Consider the following 25,927-nt stretch of genomic DNA (forward strand, 5'->3'; position numbering starts at 1 on the left):
TCGGCACGAGGAGCCTCAGGTCACCTTTCAAGGTTGAAATAAAGCAGGTCTCTCGTGAAAGGCCTCCCTCGCAGCTTAACTTTCCTTCAACTCTCCGCCCCTCCAGCGCCCTTGGTGCCTCGAGCCGGAGGGCAGCCCGGTCCCGCGCGGCTCTATTTCTCCCGCCTCAGCCCGCCCGCTGTGCCCCGCGCCCCACGAGCTGCTCTGGGGCGCCCCACTGCGCCGACCCCCTCCGGCGCTCACGAGCGCGGCTTCGAAGCCCCCTTGCCCCCGTCCATTCCGCCTTCGCCAAGCAACGCACGCAGCGGGAGCAGCAACCGGTATCTTTGCGCCGGTGCCAGCCATCGAAACGGCCTCCCAAGAGTGGGAGCGCGGGCAAAACGAGCCGCACGCTTTGCTTTCCAAGGAGAGCAGCCCTCGCCGGCCACCTCTCCCCACAGGGGACTTCTGCCCCTTAGCAGGAACAGCAGCGTGTCCCTTAGCACTCCAGAAACGGCCCCTTTCCACTGGCCCCCACTCCCCCTGCGCAGTTCCCAGGAAAGAGCCCCGTTTTCTCGCCCCGCCGTCCCTCCACACGCGCGCGCACAACTCAGCGCGCCTCCCTGCCCGCCTCATGCGTCGCACTCGCGAAGTTTGGCGCTCTTGCTTGGTCCCCCACCCCCCACGCCGTCCTTCCTTCCCTCCCTCCCTCCCTCCTTGCCTGCCTCCCTCCCTCCCTCCGCGCTAGTTACTGTTGCCGCGCTTCTGCTGCCGCTGCTGCCAGCGACAGGACAAAGGCACATTAACACGTGATGGCAACTGAGCTTCATAAATGGGACCAGGAGGGAAAGAAGGGGTGTGCGGCGAGGCAAGCTGTTGAGGAGGGGAGACGTCGGGCAACAAGCCGCAGCAGCCGAGGAGGAGGAAGAGGAGGACGGGGCTTCGGGGAGGGCGCTGGGCACAGTTCCTTTTCCTCTCAGAGCTCCAGGAGCAGCGCAGAAGAGAAGCACATGGCGAGCGGCGCGAGAGACCGAGGCCGGCGCCAGACCTGAGGGGCCGAGAGGAACGCGGCGCTGCTCCCCTCTCCTCTCCCTTTCCTCCTACCTTCGCGCCGCCTTCTCTTCCCCCACCCCTCCCCGTCCAGCCCTCCGCTCCCCTCCCCTCAGTCAGTGCCGCCGGGCGGAAAAGCTCGCCCCGCTCGCTGCCCGCCGAGGGTCAGCCTTGGAGCAGCAGCGCGCCTCCTCCGCGAAGGGAGCGCGAGGCGCGAAGACCCAGCGCGCGCTCTCCGGACCACCCCCGCCGCGCCGCGCCGAGGGAGCTGCGAGAGACGGGGCCATGTGAACGTGGGGAAAGGTAAGGACGTGGGGAGGGGCAGCTGCTCTTTGGGCAAGGAGATCCGGGCGGGCAATGGCTATAGGTCAGGCAGGGGGAGCGGGGGGCGCCGTCTTGCTGCCCGCTTCGCCGCGCGCGCAGGGCTGAATGGAGACCCCCGCCTGGAACTCAGACCCGTCCGCCCAGGATAGTTGCTCCGAATTTCCTTGAAAGGCGAGGACCTCGCTGGACTCGCCTCAAGGTGCCGGTTTCAAGGTGTTCCTCTGGGTAGACGCAAGCCCTTGAGAGTTCAGTACTCAGAGCAAAATCTCCACTGATTCCTCTGTCCGGACTGCACCTTTGGATCCCGGTCATCAGCAGACGAATCGGTGGAAGTTGCTGCCAAGTAGCATTCTCCGAAATGCCAATTAATGCGTGATCTGTTTCCCCAGGGGATGGGTTTTTGGAAAGCTTTACTTTAGGAAGATCAGGTAGTTTATGTGTCACAGATAGGTAGCTCACTCTCTCTCTCTCTGTGTGTGTGTGTGTGTGTGTGTGTGTGTCAGAGAGAGAGAGAGAGTGAGCGCGAGAGAGCGCATATGTTTATATACCTATATCCCACCCAACCGCTTTCTAATTATTGTTTGTATAGTATCTGTATTGTTGTAACTATGAATCTTTTGAGAGCCGCCTACAGCAATTCAGGTATAGTACCAGATGCATAAATGCTCTGCACTCTCAAACTGGGCAGTTTTCCTACATAGGATCAGTGTAGGCATCTGTTTAAAAAATGGTCTGAAAGGGAAAATCATAACAATTCATTGGGGCTTGTATGAAATCCACAGCACCTGATGAACCAGGAAAGTTTTTATTTATGTATTTGCGGCCCCAGAATATAAATGTCCACTCTAATGCCCTTTGTTAGGCAAAGAAAATAACCAGTCTGGAATTATACAGGAGCATAAAAAGGCAGAAGGTGACCTCAATTAACAGTCATTGAATGAATTAGTGCTTTAAAGGAGAGTCATTTGTGGACACTGAACCTGAGATCTCAGCCTAGACTTTGTTGCGCTTCACCCATTTGAGGTTAAAACTGCAAAGCGGTGTTCAGGTGGCTTTGCTAGATTTTGGCGTGTCTTATTTGTCGTTCCATTGTGTGATAGCACCATTGCTGGATACAAGAGCCATAATCAAAATCAATGGATTCTTAAAAGCAACCAGAAATTTGCAGATGCTGTGTTGTGTTAATAAAGGTACTTTGCATATGGCAAATGGTGCACTGCTCTCTTATTTCCTTCATGTTACAGGTATAATTGATCTGATCCAGAAGAGATCAGGGCAGAGTGACTATGTAATGAGGCAAGATTGAGTGAATGGAAAATATATTTTCTCCAGGTTCATTTCTTCTGTTAATGGATGTGATCTTAACGGGGATGGGGGGGCACGGGTGTGTGTGGGTGGAGGGATGTGAGATCTGACAAGAGGCAGCTTTGTAGAAGCTAAAGACTGGTAGTTTTATGGCTAATATGCATTCATTCTTCTCCATACAGAACCTTTCAGAGCAGTCAACCTCTAGGTTCCCATAGGACTTTGTCTGACATAGAGGGTTTCGTCTTTAATCCTAACCCTTTGGTGATTAATAATGGAAGACATTCTTATTGATTTTTCCTGTATTATCTCTTCTCTCGCCTCTCCCCTTCCCTCCCGCCCCAACTCCCAACAGTTAAGGTTCTAAACAGCAGGAAAAGGCAACTATAGGGTTTTTTGTTTTTTTGTGCTCAGTGAGGTATAAACAAAACACTGAGCATCCAATATTTGATGATTCCTCCCCACCATCCAATCTAGTAGAATTATCTACAGCAAGTAAGAAATGGTTAAATCTTTGGTGTTAAGCATCAGGTATTTTGACAAACAAACTCTTCTTTGGGTGGGCTTCTATCAAAAGTACAAGCTACAGTGAAAAGCTTCTAGGGCGAGGTATGTCTCAAGCCTTGGATGAAAGGGTGATTTCTGACATCACTTTACTAATATATATATATTTAACTATATAACAACATTAGATGGTAACTGCCATTATCTTGCTTTGAAGAATGCTATGAATTTTACTTTTAAGGAAAAAATATGCCTTCAGCATGCAATATGGCTTGGTTGCCTATTGTGTGGTTACTTTGAAAACATCTAGGAAAATAAAATCAATTAATCAGATTTTTTTTTGGGGGGGGGGGTCTCTTTGGAGGTTTATTTGTACATGCTAAGCCATAATGATGCAAAGTTTTATTTGTATTATGATGATTATGATTTAAAAGGCTTAAATATGGTGGTGGGTCGTTCTCACTCTTCCTGTATGTTCCTCCAGTGTTATTGTTCTTCTTTGCCTTAAAGAACAAGCACCTATCTGTCTGCTGGTATTATTGCTGTTGTTGTTTGGCCTAAAGAACCCAGCCAGAGCAGCATTTTTAAAAAATGCATTTTAAGTAATAAGATGGTTAACACTGCAGCAATTAGCGGAGCTTATTTTTACACAGACTGCACATAATAGAAATTACAGAGATGTTGCCTCTTCTACTCAGTAAGAAGAAGAAGAAATAGCAGTCATTATGGTGATAGGTCATGTTATGCAGCAAGTGTAAATTTACAATGAGAGAAAAAGCAGGAGTATCTAATTAGTTTAAGCCAAATATGCACATGTAAAATTGCATTAACTCAAAATTGGCTTTGCAGCAAAAACACACACAGAGTCACCTTTTAGAATATATTGGGATGAAATATAGAACTTACCTGAATAAAATGATCTTGAGCTGAATTTATAAAACCAATAATTTAATTTCAAAACTAATGAGCAGTGCAAAAGAGAGAAGTCTTCAAGGAATGTAAGATATGTTTTCTATTAATATACATCATCAGCCTCCTGTAACACCTCAAATTGGAAAGTAATGGAAAAATAACAAACCTGGAAAAAATCCAAGATCATGAGTAATATCCAACATTAATCATACTCAGTTTATACCTATAGAATCAAGGAATTTAAGTGCATTAATTGATTTCAGTGGGTCTACTCTTGAGTATGACCAACATTGGATGTCACCTGCGCTCCTAAACATGTTTACTTGGGAATAAATTCCATTTCAAATAAAAATGCAGCGTATTGCACTGCAAGAGTGTGATGTCTTTGACTTTATTAGCTGTTGTTCTTTAAATAATTACATTGGTTCCATTGCATAAAGGACATCCTTGCAAGTTGTTTTTTTTTTAATGCTTTGCTAAATGGATGATGTGTCCTGGGCAAACTTTGCCGTTGTGTTTCTGAATTCAAATTTCTAATCAAATTCTTCCTACTTTCATATATAAACATACTGTAGTTTTGATTAAGAAAGCTCAGAGACTGCGATCGAATAGAAATTTTCAGTGCTGCTTTCATAACTGTAACTTTGAGTACTAGTCTCTGTTTGTGACTGAAGCAGTTTAGTCAAGAGATTAAAATGAAGCAAAATCCTAGACAGCATATAAAACAGCATATCATACATAGATATGGTCTAAAGGCTGTCACCCTTTCTGAAGTGACGCAGGTCTGGATCTGGTCAGTGCCTGGATGGGAAACCTAGTTCACTGATGAAGGAAAGGGGTGATACAAATGAATTCTAAAAAAATAAAAATGAAATGGCTAAGAATTTTAGAGTTAAACCCCCCCTTTAACTGTACAATTCTATTTCATCCACTCACTCTCACGCATCTCACTAATTTCTTATGGGGAAAGGTGGTTTTTTTTTTATTATAATACCCTAAAAGATTCATGTCCTTTTCAAAGCAACTGATTCTATGAATTTTCTCCACCAAATCAATCATACTTCAAAGCATCTTCAGAACTCATTTTTGTCTCTTGTTAAGGTGTGGGCCTTTTCCCGACTTTCCTTTGTTCGTGGCTATATTATTAGTTTTCAAAAACGTTCACTTTCAGAAGGATGCCATTTGGAGCAATTCCTCCATATTTCAGAGTTGCATCCCCCCCCCAAAAAAAAGTCATCCCAAAAAAATTCCTATGTATTCATTGTGAAAAGTTGAATATTTTACCTTTTTTGAAACTCAGGCATTGTACGGTCAACTGCTGCCAACAATCCTAACACTGGGACTCGTCCAGGATTAAAGCAACTGTACAAATGGACACAGAAGACAGAGAGAAATGGGCCCTTAATTGCAACAATGCTGCTCTTGTTTTCTTACTTGTAGGGGACTAACCGTCTAGTTCAGAGCAGTTTTGCCAAAGCAGGCCTAAAATGATATTATGTTAATAAATTTGAATAGAAGCTGTGATAAAATTTAAGCTGTTCTGTTCTTATACTGCTGGCACATTTGATGTTAGAACTAAGAGTTTGCTAAGGCTGCAGTCCTATACTCACCTGGGAATAACTTTCACTGGACTCAATGCAACTCATAGCTGAGTAGACGTAGTTAGGCATGTACTGTAAGGCTGCAGTCCTATAACGACTTACCTGGGAGTAAGCTCAAGTGAACTCAAGGAGACTTGCTTCTAAGTAGACAAGAACAGAATTGCTCTCTCAGTGTGCATTTGGGGTTATAGTTGTGTGTATATAGTTGAGTTTCAAAGAACGCTTGATCTCAATAGAATAAAATATGTGAAGTGACAATATCCAAAGTAACAATATCCAAAAGCTAAACACATCTATTTGCATGGAATTATTTGGGAATCAAGTCTATGGATTTGATTACAAGTCTAGGTTTGTAATCTGGAAGAACATTTTGTAAACTTTTTTCTTGAATTGAAAGAATACAGTTACAAATTGTAGCATAGCCTTCTGTTTCTTTCTATGTAATAAAAGTAGCCTTTATTTTGCTACATTCCCAAATGGACCAAGTCCATGTTTTTCTAGTATGTTACCCTATTGCAGGCCAACCAGATATAGTAGAGATCCAGACATCTCTATCTTTATTGATTATGTAGGAAACTCCAAATGTGCAGCACCTACCTAAATCCCCCTTCCTACGCAACAATTAAAGGTTCGTGAACCCTGTTGTCTTTTGCATCGGATCTTCTGGCATCGGATCTCTTGGCAGGCCCCTGCAGAGCTTGCCTGAGGCCTGGGGTGGGAGTCGTATAAGAATAAAGTTATAACCTCAAACCAAAAGCAGCTGGTCCAGCTTAGCCATCCAAGACCCTGGGCAAGAATATCTGGCTGCCACCCCCCAGCACAGACCCGTCTGTTGATAATGAACAAATTAGGTACTTCTGTATATCGATTTTATTCACTGAAAATGTATGAGGAAAAGGCTGTACCAAAGCTGTAATATTTTACATGATCTAGATATGACCTTATCTGAAGCAATCATTTGAATTGAGTTAGTCATGTTTACTAGAAAGACTTGAGTAGACGATGCTGATTAAGTAACACTATAAAAATCTTATTTTAGCCCAGCTGGAGTAAATTTTCACACCTGCATTTTAGGAAAGCTTGCAAAGCTTTTCTCCCCTTGATGACTATGTTAAATTAGTACGGAATCGTTATTTTTAGTCACGTCTGCCTGTTTTTAACATAGTGTGCAGATAGGTTAGATCTACTGTATCCACCATGAGCTAGAAAAGGGGAGAAGGTGATATTTGCAGATGCAAAGATCTTCCCTCTGCATTTCCCCATGCAGAACAGCTTGGGAGTGAGGGCATGGGCCCCAGGGGTAGAGAGAACCCTCTTCCACTCAATCCAGGGGAACCTGCTTCGGGATCTCAGTCCCTCATGTGGACAGAATGAGCTTTTCCACTTGCAGAAGAGCAGCTCTGGATCCAACTTGGTGTGCGGAGAGCAAATTAAACATATTAGTATAATCTCAGTGGAGCCCTTCCACCCCATCCCTACTTCTGTATCCCCTCTTTTCAGAAAGCCTTTTTGTATGAATTTCACATATGATAGATATTCCACAAGACTTGTCTCTGGCATGTATTAAAACACATTGGATATTTCTGAGCTTCATTGTTTGCACTTCAGCATAAACAATTTTAATTTGCTGATACCAAGAACTACTTCAATATCTGTAAGCTTTTCATTGCTCAAGTGAGCTGACATAATAGTTGTTGTTTATATGTGTGCAGAGTGAGTTAATCTACTCCCTTTAGCATATGGAAATGCATTTTTACATTAAACATATTTTTTTTTGCAGTTGAGGCTTGCAGATGTGACATCACCCACGTTTTGTTGTTCTGAATAGTATTATCCACTATAATTCTTTCTTTTTACATAAGCAGAAGCATCTGCACGTTTTCAATGTATGCTGCGTGGCCCAACAATCTGGTGTAATATCTTGAAACGCTAGGAAGTATCTGTTTCACCAGCTATTTGTTTCCCTTAGGGTATGTATCTGAATACCTACTTAACTTGAATTCAGCTTTGAAGAGAGGCATAAAACATCATCTTGAGAAGTGTTCATCACTTAAGCTGATGACAGAGAGTATGTTTTCTTTCTTTCTTAACAGCAGAGTTTTACCAAGCATGATAATGCATCAATGATTTCCTCCATCAGTTTAATGTTAAGAAAATGCGTTTGCAGTTGCGTTCATCAGGACTTGAAGTCTAAAAAAACGAGACCGAAACTGGAGGTTCTTGGGTTAAATCCAGTTACCAAAGAGGTGGCACCTGTCCCTACACTTGCCAGTCTAGAAGCAAAAGAGGTGAAGAGGTTTGGATAAGATGGCATCTGTGGCAACTGCCTCTTTGACAGGGTATGTGGCTTGAAATATTGTCCCAAAACCCTTTTCAGAGTTGATCTTGGGTCTATGAAACTTTTACATTACAGTATTGCCTCATGGCCCATTCATGTCTCACATATAAACTTGTATATTTAATCATTCTATGAATAATTTAACTTCCCATTGTGGATTGAGTTCTGGATTGTCTCCAAAATCATAAAACACCAACAATTTCCATAATGAGTAGTTTGTGCTCTTTCAAAACCAGCTCTTTCTTTGAGAAAACTGACAATTATTTCTCAGCTTTTTCTTGGTGCTATTACATCAGATTCCATTTCACGCCTCTCATCAGACCAATCTGCATTTATCATTTGACAGTATACTGCAGTGGTTCTCAAACTTTTTTCTAGGCCACAGTTTCAGAATGAAAACTTGCTCGCACCACAACTGAATTTTTAATTGATCAGAAATGCAGTGGAATACAACAAGAAACAACTCCCAGCAGTGCTTGATTTATATCACAGAACACAGTCACTTTATAATATGATCACGGGACATCCAGATAGTATAAAACAATAGCTTTGTAGGAACATGACTCATTCCCAAATATAATATTGATTGCCTTTGAATCTTCCCATTATATTTGCCACCCACTCCTGCAAAACCAGTGCGACACACCACACCCTTTGAAAAACCACTGGTACACTGCAAACCTATTACATTGAAAATACTTCTCTCCATGTCAAATCTGGCTGGGAAATCAATGATACTCATTATAGTTTTGCTGATACTTTATATCAAATATGTTAACCATTCTACAAATGGACTTCTGAAGTATAAGGCATGTAGTCAATACTTTTTACCTCAGTTTTATTTTTGGTAGAAAATGGCTGTTGTTTCCAAAATTCATGATGTGTTTCTTGCCTCTTCTTCCGTCCATAACCCTGCCATCATCCATCATGCTGGCTCTTCCTTTCCTCCTACATAAAACAATTCACTACTTCATCTGCAACATTACCTTAGGCCTCCAGCATCTCATTTGTACTGTTTGATGAAATCCATATCCATACTCCAAACATTATTGTCCAGAAAAAGGGTCATTTCTTAAATATAATTATACATGAATGAAATACAGTGGTTTATGGTTTCCCTCAAGCTTTAACTCTAATCTTTAAGCATGTTTAGTTGGGTCAAAGGTTCAACTTTCAATCATTACCACCTTTCCATATTACTTGTCTTGTGTCTTTTTATATTACATTTTTAATATTTGCAAGATATTGTAACCCCCTTGAGCCCCTGAGATAGGATATAGCTTAGATCTAAATAAATAAACGAGAAGACATATCCTCAAAAACCTTCAAATACTCTGTATTCTTTATAAAATTCAATTAAAAAGTGCTCTTTTTAAAGTCTTCTGTCAACCTACTTTAAGCTAGCTCAAGAATCTTCCCTCTTTCTTTCCTTCAACAGCTTGATTAAATATGTAAAATATCTGGAATTTTTGAAACCATGGGGGATCTTTTTTCTGGAAGAAAGCAAATTTTTCAGAAATTTCTTTAAAAATTGAATATTTCATTAAAGCACTACATATCAAAGGTCACTTCATTACTTGACGAACATAAAATGCATCATGTATAACTTGGTTTGCCATAGAATGATCCTGTCTGGTACATTAAAAGTACAGTTAATTCAGACAGTGATTACAAATTGAATTTATTCTTTACATTTTTTTTGTTACAAAAGTAGCTACAAGTTGATGAGCACTAAGGAAGATAGAATCTCTTTGATTTTGTCAGTTTATGAGGAACAGGCAAAAACCCAAGAAAAATATAAACCAACAGTGTTAAAGTAAAACAAATTATTATTTATTCTTCAAATTACTTTGTCTCTTTCCAGTCCTTCACAGGATCAAGCAGACATAAATCATTCATTTTCATAAAAGGAAGGGAGGGGAGGGAAAACAATACTAAATGACCACTGTATGAAATTCAATCAGCGTCTTTTTTTAAGCTAGCATTATCCATATCCATTTCTTCATAACTGTCATCATATTTATCATGAATTACTGAAAACTGAAGGTTTGCCCAATTTCAAAAAGTTTCCTACCTTTTCACATTTTTGTTTATTTTTTGATTTAGTGTTAGTATTTCCAAACATAGATCATTTTCTTTAACATAATGCAGAAGAAGATGGAGGAACCTAAAGTAGGTAAGAAGCAAGGAGATTTGGGAGGCTGTGTTGTGCAAAGGCCTTGCCGCCGCCATGTTGCAGGACGAATATGCTTGGCAGAATCTCAGACTACATTCCTTGGCCAAATACTTGAAGATGTTCTGCAGTCTGCAACATTTGAAAGTCCCTTTCCAGCATGAAGCTGTAAGCATGCTGCTTGTTTTGTAATCCAGTCAAATGCAGAAATAGTGCTATGATCACTTACATTTCTGCTTTTGAATCTTGCATCCAACAGATTTACAGCAGCAGCAAGTAGATGGCAACAAAATTAATTGCTTTGTACTGTCTCCCAGTCCTTTAAGGCCTAGTCAAAAAGACAGAAACAGATCCACCAGCTATGCCAACAAGAGGAAGACCACAAGCACGGAATCCTTCCTTCTCTTGTGACGATGGCAGTGCCTTGCAAGAGTAAGAAATACATCTTGCTCCAGAATTTAGGAGTTGTACTTTTAGTGTACAACTCAGGACTTGCTTGTTCCCAATGTTCTGGAATTGTAATGACCTGATACTATATATACTTCCTGTTAAAAAGTTTTAAATATCATTTTGAGGGCATAGATAGATTTACGCTTTGCTTGAGACATTTTTTTAAATTAATAAACCTTTAAAAAAAAATCGGAAAAAGCAAAAACGGGAGAAAAGCCATTGCCCCATTATTTTTTTCTGGGTTCCCCCCAGGCTTTCACACCTCTAAACCTTACTACAACTGTTGGACTAAATTCTGTCTAGCCAGGTGCTATCTTTTTACTTTATCAGTTCTCATTAGATAGCCATCAACATTTTGATTTAATTTGGGGGGGGGATCCTTTCTACTTGCTTCTCCCCATCAACTGTGTTGCCCTCGATCTGAACAGACAAATCCACATTATGGAACAGACTACGTAGCACTGAGATTCATACTAACATACTGATATCACTAATCTTCAGATATTTGGTACCTGAGTTTTTAAAAAGTATTATTTAGTACATTTACGCCCCACTTGTCTTCCATCAACAAGTACACCATCAAGACTTCCAAGATATACAGCAGGGATGTCCAACTGGTCGACCGCGATCGTCTGGTCGATCCCCGGAAGGTTTTGGTCGATCGTGGTCGATTTTTCCTTTGCATGGGAAAAAGAGGACCCGGCCCCACCCCCTTGGCCCGTCCTCCATTCACGCATGATTGCTAGAACGGAAGACGTAGTTTTTGCTGGGAAGCTATTTGTTTCCTGATCGACAACTTTGACATGAACCCCCCAAAAAGGTCAACAACTTTGACCTTCCTCCCTAAAAAATGCTCAACAACTTTGACCTGAACCCCCCAAAAGGATCATTGCCATTTTTTTATTCTGTGAGTAGATCGCAGTTTCTTGGGAGTTAAACGTCCCTGATATACATGTACTAAATAATAATAATAAACCTTTTATCAATTTTAAAGCCAGCAAAACCCCACCTTTTTATTTTAAAATATACAGTACAGATGGGGTAGAGCTATAGCAGAGAGGTTTTTTTAATGGTCTCAGTGCAGCTTCTATAAATGTGTGTGGTGGTGGGGGTGTTTACATTTATTTACTTTTGCTGAAAAAACCGGGCCTGCTTCATTTTTGCCTGGAAGATTTTTTTGTTTGTTTGCATCAGCACAAAATCTGTGGAACTCACTTCTACCAAATTTGGTGCTCAGTAAATTTGTACAACAAATATGTTAGGAACTTTTAAAATGTCAGTCAAACTTTTTTAGTCAGATAAAGCAAATAACTGAAGCTTGACACTTCACCACTGCTTTAATTTTTTTTTGAAAGAGCCCCCCCCCACCCCAACAATAATAAACAGATGTTTTGTGACTAATATTAGGGCATTCTTAGGCAGTCTTACTTTGATTAACTTTGTGTGGGTGGGCATTTCTATTCCCATAATCCCGCTATTAACTTCAACCATGCTGTTTGGGAGCATCAGAGTGTACAACCTCAGGATCAGTGTTCTATCCTTACACAGAGCTGATACATAGAACCACAGAATTGTGGAGTTGTAAGGGACCACAAGGACCATCTGATCCAGGGGTCAGCAAACTTTTTCAGCAGGGGGCTGGTCCACTGTCCCTCAGACCTCATGGGGGGCCAGACTATATTTTTTATGGGGGGAATGAACAAATTCCTATGCCCCACAATAACCCAGAGATGCATTTTAAATAAAAGCACACATTCAACTCATGTAAAAACACGCTGATTCCCGGGCTGTCTGCGGGCTGGATTTAGAAGGAGATTGGGCCGGATCCGGCCCCCTGGGCCTTAGTTTGCCTACCCATGATCTAGTCCAACCCCGTGCAATGCAGGAATCTCAACACACGTTCTCTCATCCAATTTGAAACCATACCGGACCCTGCTTAGCTCTGCAAATGTGCTAGCAGTTTTATTGCTACACCACTTCAACTTTTAAATGCATGCTTGTTGCATGTAATTGTTTTGCACCAGACTTTCTAAGGTCACATTTAACAGTGTCAAATGTGATGTGAAAGGACAGGTCTATAAGTGAAGACAAAACTTCAAGACAGAACAGTTTCTAAATCAGAAAACCTCCAGTTTTTGACTAAGCCTTCATTCCCCAGTACTAATAAGCAGTTGTAAGAGATTTAAATAAGACCCTAGTATTTTGAATGAGTTTGTACACACACACACACACACACACACACACACACACCCCACATAACACACACGGTGTGTGTGTGTGTGTGTGTGTGTGCGCGCGCGCGTGTCCAAATGCTCTATACTTTCCCCATGTGAAAAAGAAATGCAGAAAATAAGTAATAACAGTGTTTAATCTTATGAGTCATTGCAGGGATAATCGTGAAAAAGCCCATATCCACTCTGTGATGCTTTGTAGAGTTAGGTACCATAAGTATAATTTCCCCAGATTATCTAGTTGATTTTATAGGTCTATAACAGCAAAGTGAGTCATGGCAAATTTTATTATAGCTTATTTAGACTTTTGTTGGGTACAATCCCCTTTAGATACATAATTGTTATCTTCAGTTGCAGGCCTATATTCAGGAAAAGTTTTTCTGCTTGATTCTCTTTGAAAAAGAAAGACTTGACACTAGATTATGGAAGAATAACACTGGAGATCTTTGAGGGACAGGCATCCTGCCTTGAACTCTTTGGATGAAGGGCAGAACAAAAACGCACTAAATAATATATAACGGTACCATATATAAATAATACATCTGATGAATTATGCCATTGCCTGTGGGTGTTCATACCAGAAAAAGGTAAGAAAGACATGACCAAGCACTTAAGAGTGCAATCTTATGTGCGCACACTCAAAAGTAAGTCCAACTGAGTTTAATGGGGCTTACTCCCAGGTAAGTGGGTAAGCCACCAATATATACTAAATACTAAAAGGTAATGATAGGAAAACTTGGTGCAAAAAAACCAGTATTCTTAGGTAGTGACACTGAGTTTTAGGTGGCAGAGAGCCCATATGGGTGATTCTTTTAAGCCACACATTCTACCACAATTTTACTCATTTAATTTATTCAGCCTTTTTGGCATAATTTAGAAAATAAGACCTTAAAAGAGGGGGGAAACCCATCCATAAAACATTGCTATCGTCCACTGTAGGATGATAAGAGACACCCAAGCTACTCCTGGCTAAGAGAACTCACACTGAGTTATTATTATTTATGAAATGTCTATTCTGCCCTTCATCCAATGATTACCAGGTGGTTTACAAAATAATTGTCTTCTGTGTCAGCCCACACAGGAAAAAGCTGACTTCCCATGTTGGGCATAAGATTACCAGGGGTGGTTGTCTCTCTAGTTTTATATTATGCCACACCCCCTCCATGGTGGTCTCAAAATTAAAAATGTAAGCACTAGACCAAAATGGTTGGCAGCCCCTAAAGAAATCCAGCAGATATGGTACACAAAACAACACCTGCTACAGGTGTTTTCTTTTCATAAAAATGCTTTTCTGTGCCTTCAAAAACTGCCTGTCAGTAATTCAAGCACTTTATACTTTGTCATTATTTAGAATTGTTCCCATGGGGCATTCTAGCCCCTGTTTTCAAAGGGAGCAGCGACCTGGTTGGTGTGCTGATGCTTTAAAAAAGAAAGGGAGGAACAAACTCCTCACCTCCCTCATCGAAATGTAAACACAGTCCATCTGAAACTACCTCCCCCAGATTAATACAGTCTTCTAATTTCCAAGTAATTAGACTAATAAATTAATAGCAGGTCAAAGATTAATTAGATAATATGCATGTGCATTAAACAACCATGTAAATATAGGCATTTGATAAATATTTTCAACTCTTCACCTCTGTTTATCAAGTTAGCTGTAAATGTTGATCTCTAAACATAAATACAGCATAGTCTACAGTCATCCACACTCTGCTGGCATGTTGCATTTCTAGATTTGTCCATCTGAATAGGGCTGAGGAAAGAAGGGAATCTGCACTTGAGAGATGGCAAGGAAAACTGGAGGGCTGTATCTACAGCCTGTTCCTGATCTCCAAATGAATAGGCCAGGATGACTACACCCTGCATTGGGAAGTGGCTCCAGAGATCATTAAATTTGGCCAGGGATCATTAAATTTGAATTGTTCACAAATTATTTACAGAGTACCCAAGAGAATCTTCCTGCACAACCACATGACAGTTAACTTGAGGGCTGATTTTGTGAAGTGCGGGAGAGATCCATTTCAACGTTTGGAAGTTTGCAGGATGTGAGGCATGCAGGAACAAGCCTTGATTGATCTACACAGGACCCTTTAGCCTCTCCAGGGGAGGACTTCAGTCTTTCACATTTCAGCAGCACTGAACTGGTCATGCTGCCTTAATCTACCTCTGAGCCTCTCCCAGCCAATGCTATTTGGGCAGCCATGCAGCTTACTATTGATAACAACTGTGGTGTTTAAGGCAATCATGAAAATTTCTGTTTTGCATACATTTTAGTTCACATTGTTCTGTCCGTCTACTGCACTCTTCCTCTCCACACATAGAAGTAAGAATGCTGACAGTGTTACATTTTTTAAAGTTGCATATCACACTCTCACTTTTCCACGCACCCCCCCCCAAAAAAAATCTTTCATTTCTTCTAATCTCACATTTTAAGTTTTCTGTTTCTCTCTGCTTTAGAGTTTGGAGCACTTTTTAATGCTGTACTGGTCAAAATGCTTAAGAGTTCAGGCATCCTTTTTTTTCAAAAATGCTGTCAACATAAGCTTCCCATCTCAACAGCAAAGGCTCACCATTTTGTAAGGCTTGGGCTGGATCCAGAAATGTGCAAGCAGAAGAAATTCTGGCGCTGAAGCTGTTCTGCAAACCTTTGCCCAAGAGCTAGTGAAAGGCATTGTTGAGCGCAAATGGTGGAAGCTTGTACCGCTAAGTAGACTTGTGCAAGAGATACACAATGCCTGCTAGATTTCATTTCCCTTTTTATTGTGTAAGTATCTTTTCTTTGTTGGAAAAAGGGTATTCTGCTCAGAGAGGAGAACTTCTGGATCTAACCCCCTTTGTTTATTTTATTTCTTTAATTATTTGAAGGCTATGCATGTTGTTTGTTTGTTTGTTTGAAGTGACAAATGTCAGGTTTCCCCTTGATGCCCCCTTCTTGTTGTCATCAAGTTTGAGATAGGATGAAGCGCTACTAGTACTTGAGTATGCTTGCATGAAGAAAGCACTAAGAAATGATTTATTTTTTAAAAAGTATTTTGAAGGATCCCCAAGTCCAGTAATGGGTTGGTCTTATATTCTTCACATATCATAGTTTAAAGGCATATGTACCTAATTTATATTAATAACAAACCCCCAAATTCATTGTATAATTTGTTTTGATCCGGCTTTAATAAACTTTCCCTCCTATTTTAATAGGTGCATTTATACACATTGCTAGTGATTTGCAATTATGATAGTCCCAACAGCAAACAAAACAAAATTAATGTCAGCAGCATCCTCCAAAGTCTAAACTCTGTTCTAATGAACTCCCTGGTACTTGCAAATAAATTTCTGTCTGCAAATACAATAACTTGGAAATTACTGTAAAAATCTAAATGCACGGGTGTGGGGGGGAATTGAAATGCAGGGTGGGATTTGCTTTTCATGATCCCATTAACTATGGTTCTGGCAAAGCATATGCATACAGAGTAGTACTTTGCTGAACGTTTGTTAAAACATAAGAGTGTCTTATTAGCATTTTCAATAAACATACGATCTCACACACTCTTGTGCTTCAAAGGTGGGGAAAGAAGTATTTATTCTGAGTAGACTAACAAATCATACTCACTGCAGCTTATCACTGAATACTTAGGCTTCATGAAAAATTGAAAAATGTTTAAAAAACACTTTCCTAACTGTCTGCTACTGAATGATTTAAATAGCAATCCCTTGTGTTATAGAAATAAACATATTTAAGTAAAGTCACTTCTATAAATTTTTAAATGGTTAATTGAAACATTATGTACAACACTCTGCCTATATTATAAATGAGTGAGGTTATTTTTGCTTTTTGTTTTTAACTGTGTGGCAGTTTAAGTCACCAGAAAACTATTTGTTTTCTAGCATTTCTGCACTACATGAAATATTGATACATTTTGCTTCAAGAATGGCTATAAATTATAGCAGTCAGGGAATTAATTTTGATCACCTGTATAATCTGTCACGAACATATGTGGATAAATGCTACATTGATTCCAAATTCAGTCTCACATATTTTAAATCTGCTCTTTTAAAAGTTTACTTAGGTTTAAAAAGGGTTTATTTCTGCTTCCGTTCACATTATCAGGATTTTGTGTCATAAAAAGCAGACTTTGGGTAGAATCCAATTGACATGCCTAGTGCTGTTGCTAGGAGGCAGAATCGGCAAAAATGGCGTCGCCTCCTCCATTAGAAGATACCGTCTACTGGATCAAAAGCCCCTGGCACTTTATGCAAGGACACCAATGGTACAGAGCTTTTTTTTGAAAAAAAAATATGTTACTTTGTTCTTGTAGTGATGAATGCTCCAGCACCAAATGGCTGAGCTCCTGTGATGACATGGCATGTTTGTGAACATTCTAGCTTCTCAAGAAACAAAGCTGTAAAAAGTGCTTTCTCATCAATTGAATTAAAATACAAACAATTGGAATAATACAAAATGCAGTTAACAACAGCATAATAAAAATACAGAGTGATAACCAGCTGAAGTGTCCATCTTAGCAGAGTCTATCCATAACAGTACTTCTGAGACGCTTCCATCTCTATATTTTGGAAGACTTAATTATGAACCAAGATTTGCTGAGCCAGCACTAAGTCATATGCAGGACTTCCCTGCTCATCATTAGCAACACTTACTGTTTTCTACCCTGATTTTTCTTTATTCTCCATTGAATCCGCTGTCATATTATATAGATTTTAAAATAACTTTCTGTCAAAGTGACAGGTGGCACTATTCCATTTGCATCTTCCAAATGTATGTCCATATTGCTTTAGGTAACTGACCCACACAATCTTTTTCTTCCATGCCTTAGAATTATAGAATCGTAGAGTTGGGAGGGAGCCCGAGGGTCATCTAGTCCAAACCCCTGAAATGCAGGAATCTCAACTAAAGCACCCATGACAGATGGCCAACCAACCTCTGCTTAAAAACCTCCAAGGAAGGAGAGTCCATAACCTTCTTATGGGGTTAGGGAGCATTGGGCCTGGAGGCGGGATGTAGCCCTTCTGGCTCCCGGAATTCTCCACAAGCCATGCCTCCTCCATTTCCTCCTCAGGCCACCCCCCTCTCTCAAGGCCACCCCCCTTCCTGGCTCTGATCTGACTCTTCCTCAAGTACTTTTGCATGGTTGCTATGTGTCCTTGAACTATGTTAATGCTCCTTGCTTGCCTGGAGGACGTTTAAAGAGGTGTGTGTAGAAACGTCTGATTTTTGTACAGCTGGAATGTAGCCTACCATGCAAAGGGTAAGAAGCACAACCTTTTCTCCAACCACATTTTGGCTCAGGCCCCACCCACTTTTGCCTCTCCCCGCCACCACTGGCATGTGGCCCCCAGAACATTGCCCTTGAGGGAATGTTGCCCTTGGGCTGAAAATGTTTTCCCACTCCAACTGCCCTGAGATCGAGAGGTGTAGGGCGGTATACAAATGTAATAAATAATCATAAATAAATAATACCTTACCCTGACAAATATCTGTCATAAAATTTGCGCTGCAGCAAAGGGAAGGGAAGTTGCCAATTTTGTTGGGATTAAGATATTGCACAGGATTCAGAGAAAGGAGTTAGCTGTATGAAGTGTAAGAAAGCCCAGAGACTTTGGTAGGTAGAGTAAGGACTGACAGAGAAAGAGGAATCCAAGGAAAGTGTATGTTAAGGAGAAGGAAGATTGAGGAAATGAGCAAAGGTGACCGAAGAACATAGGCAAAAACAGACTAAGGGGTATCTACTACCAGACTTCCACATATTGATTCAAATAAGCTACAGGCTATCACCCCAGCTGGTGCCTCCCACCACTCCTGTACATCCAGCCCATGACATTGAATGGATTAGCTATTTTTATATATACTCTTGGCAATTAAAGGCAAATTCCCTATTTTGTTTACTGGCAGATCTATGGAGCGCATCGCAAATTACTGTATCTGGAAATGAAGCACAAGTAATTTGCTTCTGTTCTTCTCAGCCCCCCCCCCCAATAATATTAATCCATGTTTTGTTGCTTTGATGTTTATTTATTTTAAAAAAAATTTTATCTTGTTTTAAACAATTTGCTGAAGGCAGCTCATAGTCCAAACATAAAACATCAATAAAAGCACAGTAAAAATGAGAGTTAAAATTACAATGACATTTACAACAACCATAAAATACCAATTTAAAACAGTAGAACCACAACACAATACAATAAAAAATGCTTGTTAGAACAAATGAGTCTTACTTGCCTCCACCCGAAAAGCAGGCGAAGAGTCACAAGTACATCAATGGGGTGACAGTTCCTAAACCTTGGGACGATAAAGTAGAATACTGTGTTCTTGCCTCTCAAATTTGACAAGACATAGGACATTTGTAATTGGATTTCCTAACATTTTCATTTTTGCCTAAATGCATCCAAGGGATAATCTCAAATGAGAGCAAGCAGAGACAGTAAAGGGAAAGGGAGGTTAACCTTACCCTGATACTACTTTCCCCATTTAAATTACCCCATGAAGTGTATGTGTTCTGCCGCAGGACTAATAGCAGCATCAGATTACATGGGAACACGATATGGTGGTTAGTTCCACCCCTTTCCACACTGTTTTCATAAAACATGGAGTCTCCCATGGATGTTTTCCAGTAAAAATTAAGGTGTCATGAGATCCAATGAAGGATCTCCCCCATCTTGGCTGGCCTGTCTTCTTTGCCATGTTCTGTGAACAAACACCCTTTCTCACTAGATCTTTTAAGAATGGTGCCAGGACTGAACTACAGTTAGGCACTTGCACATGGGGCTGCCCTTGGAGATGGTCTGGAAGCTGCAGGTAAATCAGAATGTACCTTGTTGGCTTGATTGGGCTTCCTGCCCAATTCAAGGTGTTACTACTAGCTTACTAAGCCCTAAACACCTTGGGAGCCAAGTACCTCAAAAAGTACCTCCCTTAGTATAAACAATCTCAGGCCCTATGATTGCTGGGGAGGCCCAGTTGGTATGCCACTGCTGGGCACAGACCACTTGTGCCCTTCTCAGTATAGTTCTCCATTTTTTTCAATACATCTCCACCACCCCCTGCCCTAGAGGTACATATGTCATCCTCATTATTAACATCCAGGAGGAATTTTTTAAACTTTCCAGGCATTTTGATGACTGTTTCTGGAAACTGTGAAATTATTAGCTATAACAATATGTGACTGCTAAGAATTTTTATTCATTCATTTATTTTTTTTAAAAAAATTGTTTTGTTTTCCTCTTTTGTTGTTTGCTGTCCTGGGCTCCTTTGGGAGAGAAGGTGGGATAAAAAATGATTAAATCATTGTTTCGCTCCATTTGCTATAAAGCTGGTGCAGAAGGTCTACTGTTAATGTAAATATGGACATGTGGAAGAGGGGAGTGAAACCTAACCCCTCCCTTGTGTCATTTCACTGTTTTGGGGCACTTCTGAATACTTTTCTCCCACACAGCTCATTCCCCATACTGGAGCTGGGCTGAGTGAGAACACCTTAGAGCAGTGTTTCCCAACCTTGTGCCTCCAGCTGTTTTTGAACTACAACTCCCATCATCCCTGACTAGCAAGACCAGTGGCAAGGGATGATGGGAATTGTAGTCCAAAAACAGCTGGAGGCACAAGGTTGGGAAACACTGCCTTAGAGCACCTGAGCAACAGCAACAACAATAACAGGCAGCAAAACAGGACAGGCCACCCCTGCCTGCAGGACCTCATGTGCTTAACTGGCCTTGGATGTTTGGAATAGTAGAGACCCAGCTGTAACAAGTGTATTGGTGACATGTCATTCCAAAGTTCTGGATGATCTCATTCATTGGCTATAAATTGCACAGTATACATGTCAGTGTTTACCCACCGTGGAACTATGAACAAATGTCTCCCAAGATGCCCAGCAAGCATGTGCCAAGTCTACCCTCTGGGGATTTTTGCCTGAAAGAATGAAATAGAACCATTGAAGTCCTTTGAGGGCTATAGCTATTCTAAATAAGGCATCAGAACATTGCTATCAATAGTATCAAAAGTTGTGGAGCAATCATAGGTGATTCACATTTATTCTAGGGTGTAGCTAGAGTAAGTGATTGAACACAATTAATCACTCATTAGTGAGCCTACCCAATACTTCTCTACCATCGTCATGTATGCCCAACACTGCACAGTAGAGCTCTTCCCTGTGATTTGGGCCTTTTCCAACTTGGCCAGCATTGTGATACAACAGAACCCTCCGTGATCTGCTGTGATTAATTCACTAAGCATTTTAAGGATAAAAATGCTAACATCCTCCTTGATCTGATGTTACCACTTCTGCAATCTGGCTTGCAGATACCTAGTCCTGGTTTGTTGGATAATTTATTTGGTTGTGGCTTAAGGATTTGGACAAAATTTTTGAAGGTGTGCATGCTCGCATACCACTTCCCTGTCTAATCGATTTGGATGAAGGAATTGAGGGGGCTCTCATCAAAGTTCCATTTAGAAAATGTATCCAGCAGAACTAGCTATAATAATTTAATAAAAATTAATATATTCTCTAATACTTCTCGTGCTCTACCTTCAGTCATTGCATTGCATAACCATGCCCAGCAGTCTAGACATTCTACATCTGAATGAATGTGCACTTGATGTAAAATATAAGACAGATCTACCATTAGGTAAAATAAGCTTTGCAGTATTGTTGGATGTTACTCAGCTAAGCTGTTTACAATACTTTTTTGCCCTTTTCCTATAATTTGCATAGTTTGCATATAGCTAATTAAGTTTGGTCTTCTTCCCTCTCTACTAGGATTGCTGCCTTTTCCTGTCTTTCCCCCCCACAAGCCTGCATAACTGACACCTGGGGTTATGAAGTCAGTCCTAGATGGCCTCGCAGATACGACCTTCAGAACAATTACGACAGATCTTCTATACATGGGTTCCAGCGATATCCAGTACGAAGATTTCAAAAGTGACATGGCTTCCAAGTTAGGATACTACCCACAGAAATTCCCTCTGTCTTCTTTCCGAGGCGATTTCCGACCAAAAATGACTGCAGGAGAAGATGCCATCCTGGGTGGGCACCCACAGGATCAGATCAACCTTACAGATTTTTACAACAAGACCTTGACCACCTTCAAGGATAATGAGGATAATATACAATGCGGGGATAACTTCATGGATATGGAGTGCTTTATGATTCTGAACCCTAGCCAGCAGCTGGCCATTGCAGTACTGTCCCTTACTCTGGGCACCTTCACTGTTCTGGAAAACCTTCTGGTCTTGATTGTCATCCTGCAGTCCCGAAGCCTTCGCTGCAGGCCTTCCTACCATTTCATCAGCAGCCTGGCCGTAGCTGATCTCCTGGGCAGTGTAATCTTCGTCTACAGTTTTGTTGACTTCCATGTTTTCCATCGGAAAGACAGCCCTAACGTGTTTCTGTTCAAACTGGGTGGAGTTACAGCCTCGTTCACTGCCTCGGTGGGCAGCCTTTTCCTCACCGCAATAGACAGGTATATATCTATACACAGGCCCTTATCTTATAAGAGGATTGTCACCAGATCGAAGGCTGTTGTAGCATTCTGCGTGATGTGGACCATAGCTATTGTAATAGCTGTCCTTCCTCTGCTGGGCTGGAACTGCAAAATGCTCAATTCTGTTTGTTCAGATATATTTCCTCTAATAGATGAGAACTATCTGTTGTTCTGGATTGGGGTCACCACTGTACTCTTGCTTTTTATTGTGTATGCCTATATGTACATACTGTGGAAGGCTCATAGTCATGCTGTTAGGATGCTCCAGCGCGGCACTCAGAAGAGCATAATAATACATACTTCAGAGGATGGTAAAGTGCATCAGATTACTAGGCCGGAACAAACACGTATGGACATTAGGTTGGCCAAAACCTTGGTCCTCATTCTTGTGGTTTTGATCATCTGCTGGGGTCCTCTACTTGCAATTATGCTCTATGATGTCTTTGGGAAGATGAACAAGCTCGTGAAGACTATCTTTGCCTTCTGCAGCATGCTCTGCCTGCTGAACTCCACCGTGAATCCCATCATCTATGCTCTCAGGAGCAAGGACCTGAGACATGCTTTCAGGAGCATGTTTCCACCTTGCAATGGGACTGCACAGCCTCTTGATAACAGCTTGGAGTCTGACTGCCAGCACAGACATGCTAACAACCCAGGTAATGTCCACAAGGCTGCTGAAAGGTGTATTAAAAACACAGTTAAGATTGCCAAAGTGACCATGTCTGTCTCCTCAGACACAACTGCAGAGGCGCTGTAAAACAAAGACCTCTCGACACCGTAAGAGAACAGATTAAGAGAAAGCAAGAGAAATTCATGGCTTGTTTCCTCCAATGTAACCATTTTTTTTAAGTTTATCATTTCTAAGTGACTGTTTTTATGAGTCTTGAGCAGTAGCCCCCTCTTTTGAGTTCTACAAATAAGAAGTCAACTGAAGTTTTTAAAAACAGATTTTTTTCCATTGGCAAAATGCTAATTTACTAATAATGGCTGTTATAGTATACAAAAAAAATCACATGAATCAGTGAGCAAGATATACACACTTTAGGAAGCTTATTGAAAATTGAAACATACAACAGTTTAATTAGAACAAAAAAGTAAATTTTGTAATCATAGGTTTTGGTTTTTTTCTAGTGTGAACTATGTTAATTGTCTGTAAGTAGGTTTTCATCTACCCCCACCCCCAAAGCGGCAGTACTGGATTGTAAGAAATTTTGTACCATGTCTTGTGAGATGTATGATGTTTTACTGTATGTTGCTGATATTTGTCTAACCAAAGTGATTAGGTAGACTTGTGTGGATGTAATGTAAAGTATGTGGTGATGTAACCCCTCCCCACCCCCCACACCATGAAAATACTTCCTGTATTTTGAAGAATTCCTATAAGGTATTTTGAAATTTTTACATTCTTAGTGGTTTTTAGTGAACTTAAAAGGAAAGGCTTTGCATTTCTTCTGCTCACATTTGAAATCCCTATTAAGTTTTTTAAAACAAACAAACAAACAAACATGTAAATATGGAAATAACAGAAACAAAGGAACATAGAATACCTTTGGGGGAAAAGGAAAAATGCACTGGCTCAGACTGAAAAAGAACTTTGTGTCTCCCCCCCCCCTCAAAAAAATGCCATCTTTTGTCTATAAGACTGTTGGCTTTTTATTGGAAATTGTGTGAATGCCAACATGACCCAAAAGAAAGTTATTAGGCAGTGATGTCTTTAATAGGCAACTGCTTTTTCACTGGTCTGTTGCTGGCATTGGATTTGCGAAGACAACATGTGTTCGGTTCCATGTACAAAGTTCAATCACTGTGACGTATACTTGAAAATGTGTTTCGTTCCTATGTCCCAGGTTTAAATAGATTTCAAACCTGAAATGCCAAAACATCAGTCTTCAGTAACAAGAGGATAAAGTGTTAGTATTAGATTAAAAAAATGAATGTGTATATATAATTAATTAATATCTATGTAGCTGTGTGTATCGTGTACGTATTCTAAATAACCGTGGTTACATTAATATTACTAAGATAAGAAACTGTGACCAAATGTTTTCTCTGTACTCCTTACTGCATTCTTTGCACATGAATTCTGTTTCTAAAAGTGAGTTCTTCCAACCAATCAGCAATGAGCTTGCAGGATCTATTGAGCACACTTGTAAAATCATACTGAAAACAACAACCCAATATGATAACCGAAGAGAAGTATTTTAATATATGTAGCTGGCAGCCTGATTAAGATGGCAGAAGTACTGTAGTGCTTAAAAAAATCGACTGGCTTAATGTGAATTCAGCCACAATAATGACAGGAATGATTGGAGGAAGCCGAGTGTCTCTGTGAACAAATGCAAGGAAATTTAAAACAGTCATCCACTCGTGTCAGAATCAAGCCCCACTGCAACAAAATTACGAACCCTCTCAAACTGGATGCTCCACATTTGTAGCTTCTTCTTTTTTTGCCAGAACTAAGAATGCAGGAGACAAAAATTGAAATGCCAACCATCTGAAAGGTAGCAACCTTAAATCACATTTATAGTAAGATAGTTGGCCTCCTGTTGCTAAAAGAAGGTTACTCTGATCCAGCAAAGGCAGCTCAAACAAAGAAGCAGACTGCTATATTAAGATTCCTCTTTTTGATCAGGTCCTATGAGTGTGTGTGGGGAACCAAACATGGGTAGTTTTCTTTTTTAGATCCTTACGTCTTGCACCAAGGATTGGGGGGTGGGTTTCCAGTTGCTGGGCTGCAACTTGTAGCTTGCGTTCCAAGCACCAGATGGACAGCATTGTGTGAATCTAGTGCTGTCACACATCTGCGTGAAGGCAGATCACGAAGAGCTGTGGGGGCCAGTCAACAGTAGATAAATGGACACTGAAATAATTAAAAACCAGGAACATGCAAACTTAATGCCATCGTCTAGCAGAATGTAAAGTGAAACTGAAGCTGTAGCTAGAATGTAGCCTGCCGAGAACTAAAGATCCCGAGTAACATGAGTTTGGAAGCTGACTAGGGCAAATCGTTTGCTTTTAGAAACCATACAAGTTGATCCTTTGATGCTCAAGAGAGGAAAGGCAGCCCTATTCAGGGTTGGGAGCTGAGCAAGTTATCAAAGAGCAGTTCTGATATGAAAAACTTCTCCATCTCCAGTCTTCTTCCTCTCTGCTCCACATCTGAAGAGTTTTACTAGAATACGGCTCCTTTTGGAAAGAGGGAAAGCCTGCCTATACTAGATATCAGTATGATTTCGATGTAAGATGGGGAAGGAGGTGCCAGAACAAGTTTCAGGAGCATCTAGCAAGGAAAGCAAGGAAACACCTCCTCACTCACAGCTTGGAAGTTCTTTAGTAACATTGTACAGTAGGGAATTCCTAGCCTGCAGTGGCTCAGTGATTCTTGGAAGCCCCAATCTATCAGAAAGAAGGAAGCACGGGACTATAGAACAGGGAGAGAGGTACTAGTTTGTGGCATGCTGCTTTTAAGTTCTATGACTAAAGGGGATCTAGCAAAGATGAGAGCTATCATTCCTGGGTGAAGTGCTTGACATTTTACCACTGCTCACACTAGTTCTTTTCCAGAAATGAAAGT

At 40.9% G+C, this 25,927-nt stretch overlaps 1 protein-coding gene across 2 annotated transcripts; it reads left to right on the forward strand.

Moving 5' to 3' along the window:
• The first annotated feature begins 512 nt into the window (after nucleotides 1-512).
• On the forward strand, nucleotides 513-25,927 carry CNR1 (cannabinoid receptor 1). Of its 2 annotated transcripts, none has more exons than XM_079970518.1 (2): nucleotides 513-1,332; nucleotides 21,630-25,927. In XM_079970518.1, exon 2 carries the CDS (start codon nucleotides 21,689-21,691, stop codon nucleotides 23,108-23,110), a length of 1,422 nt encoding a protein of 473 aa, XP_079826644.1. In that variant the 5' UTR covers nucleotides 513-1,332; nucleotides 21,630-21,688; the 3' UTR covers nucleotides 23,111-25,927. The 2 variants fall into 2 exon arrangements, with proteins under 2 accessions (XP_079826644.1, XP_079826645.1); XM_079970519.1 differs by lacking the exon at nucleotides 513-1,332 and adding an exon at nucleotides 16,987-17,129.

Source organism: Podarcis cretensis (assembly GCF_951804945.1).
Source record: "Podarcis cretensis genome assembly, chromosome: 3".
NCBI classification, from domain to species: Eukaryota; Metazoa; Chordata; class Lepidosauria; order Squamata; family Lacertidae; genus Podarcis; species Podarcis cretensis.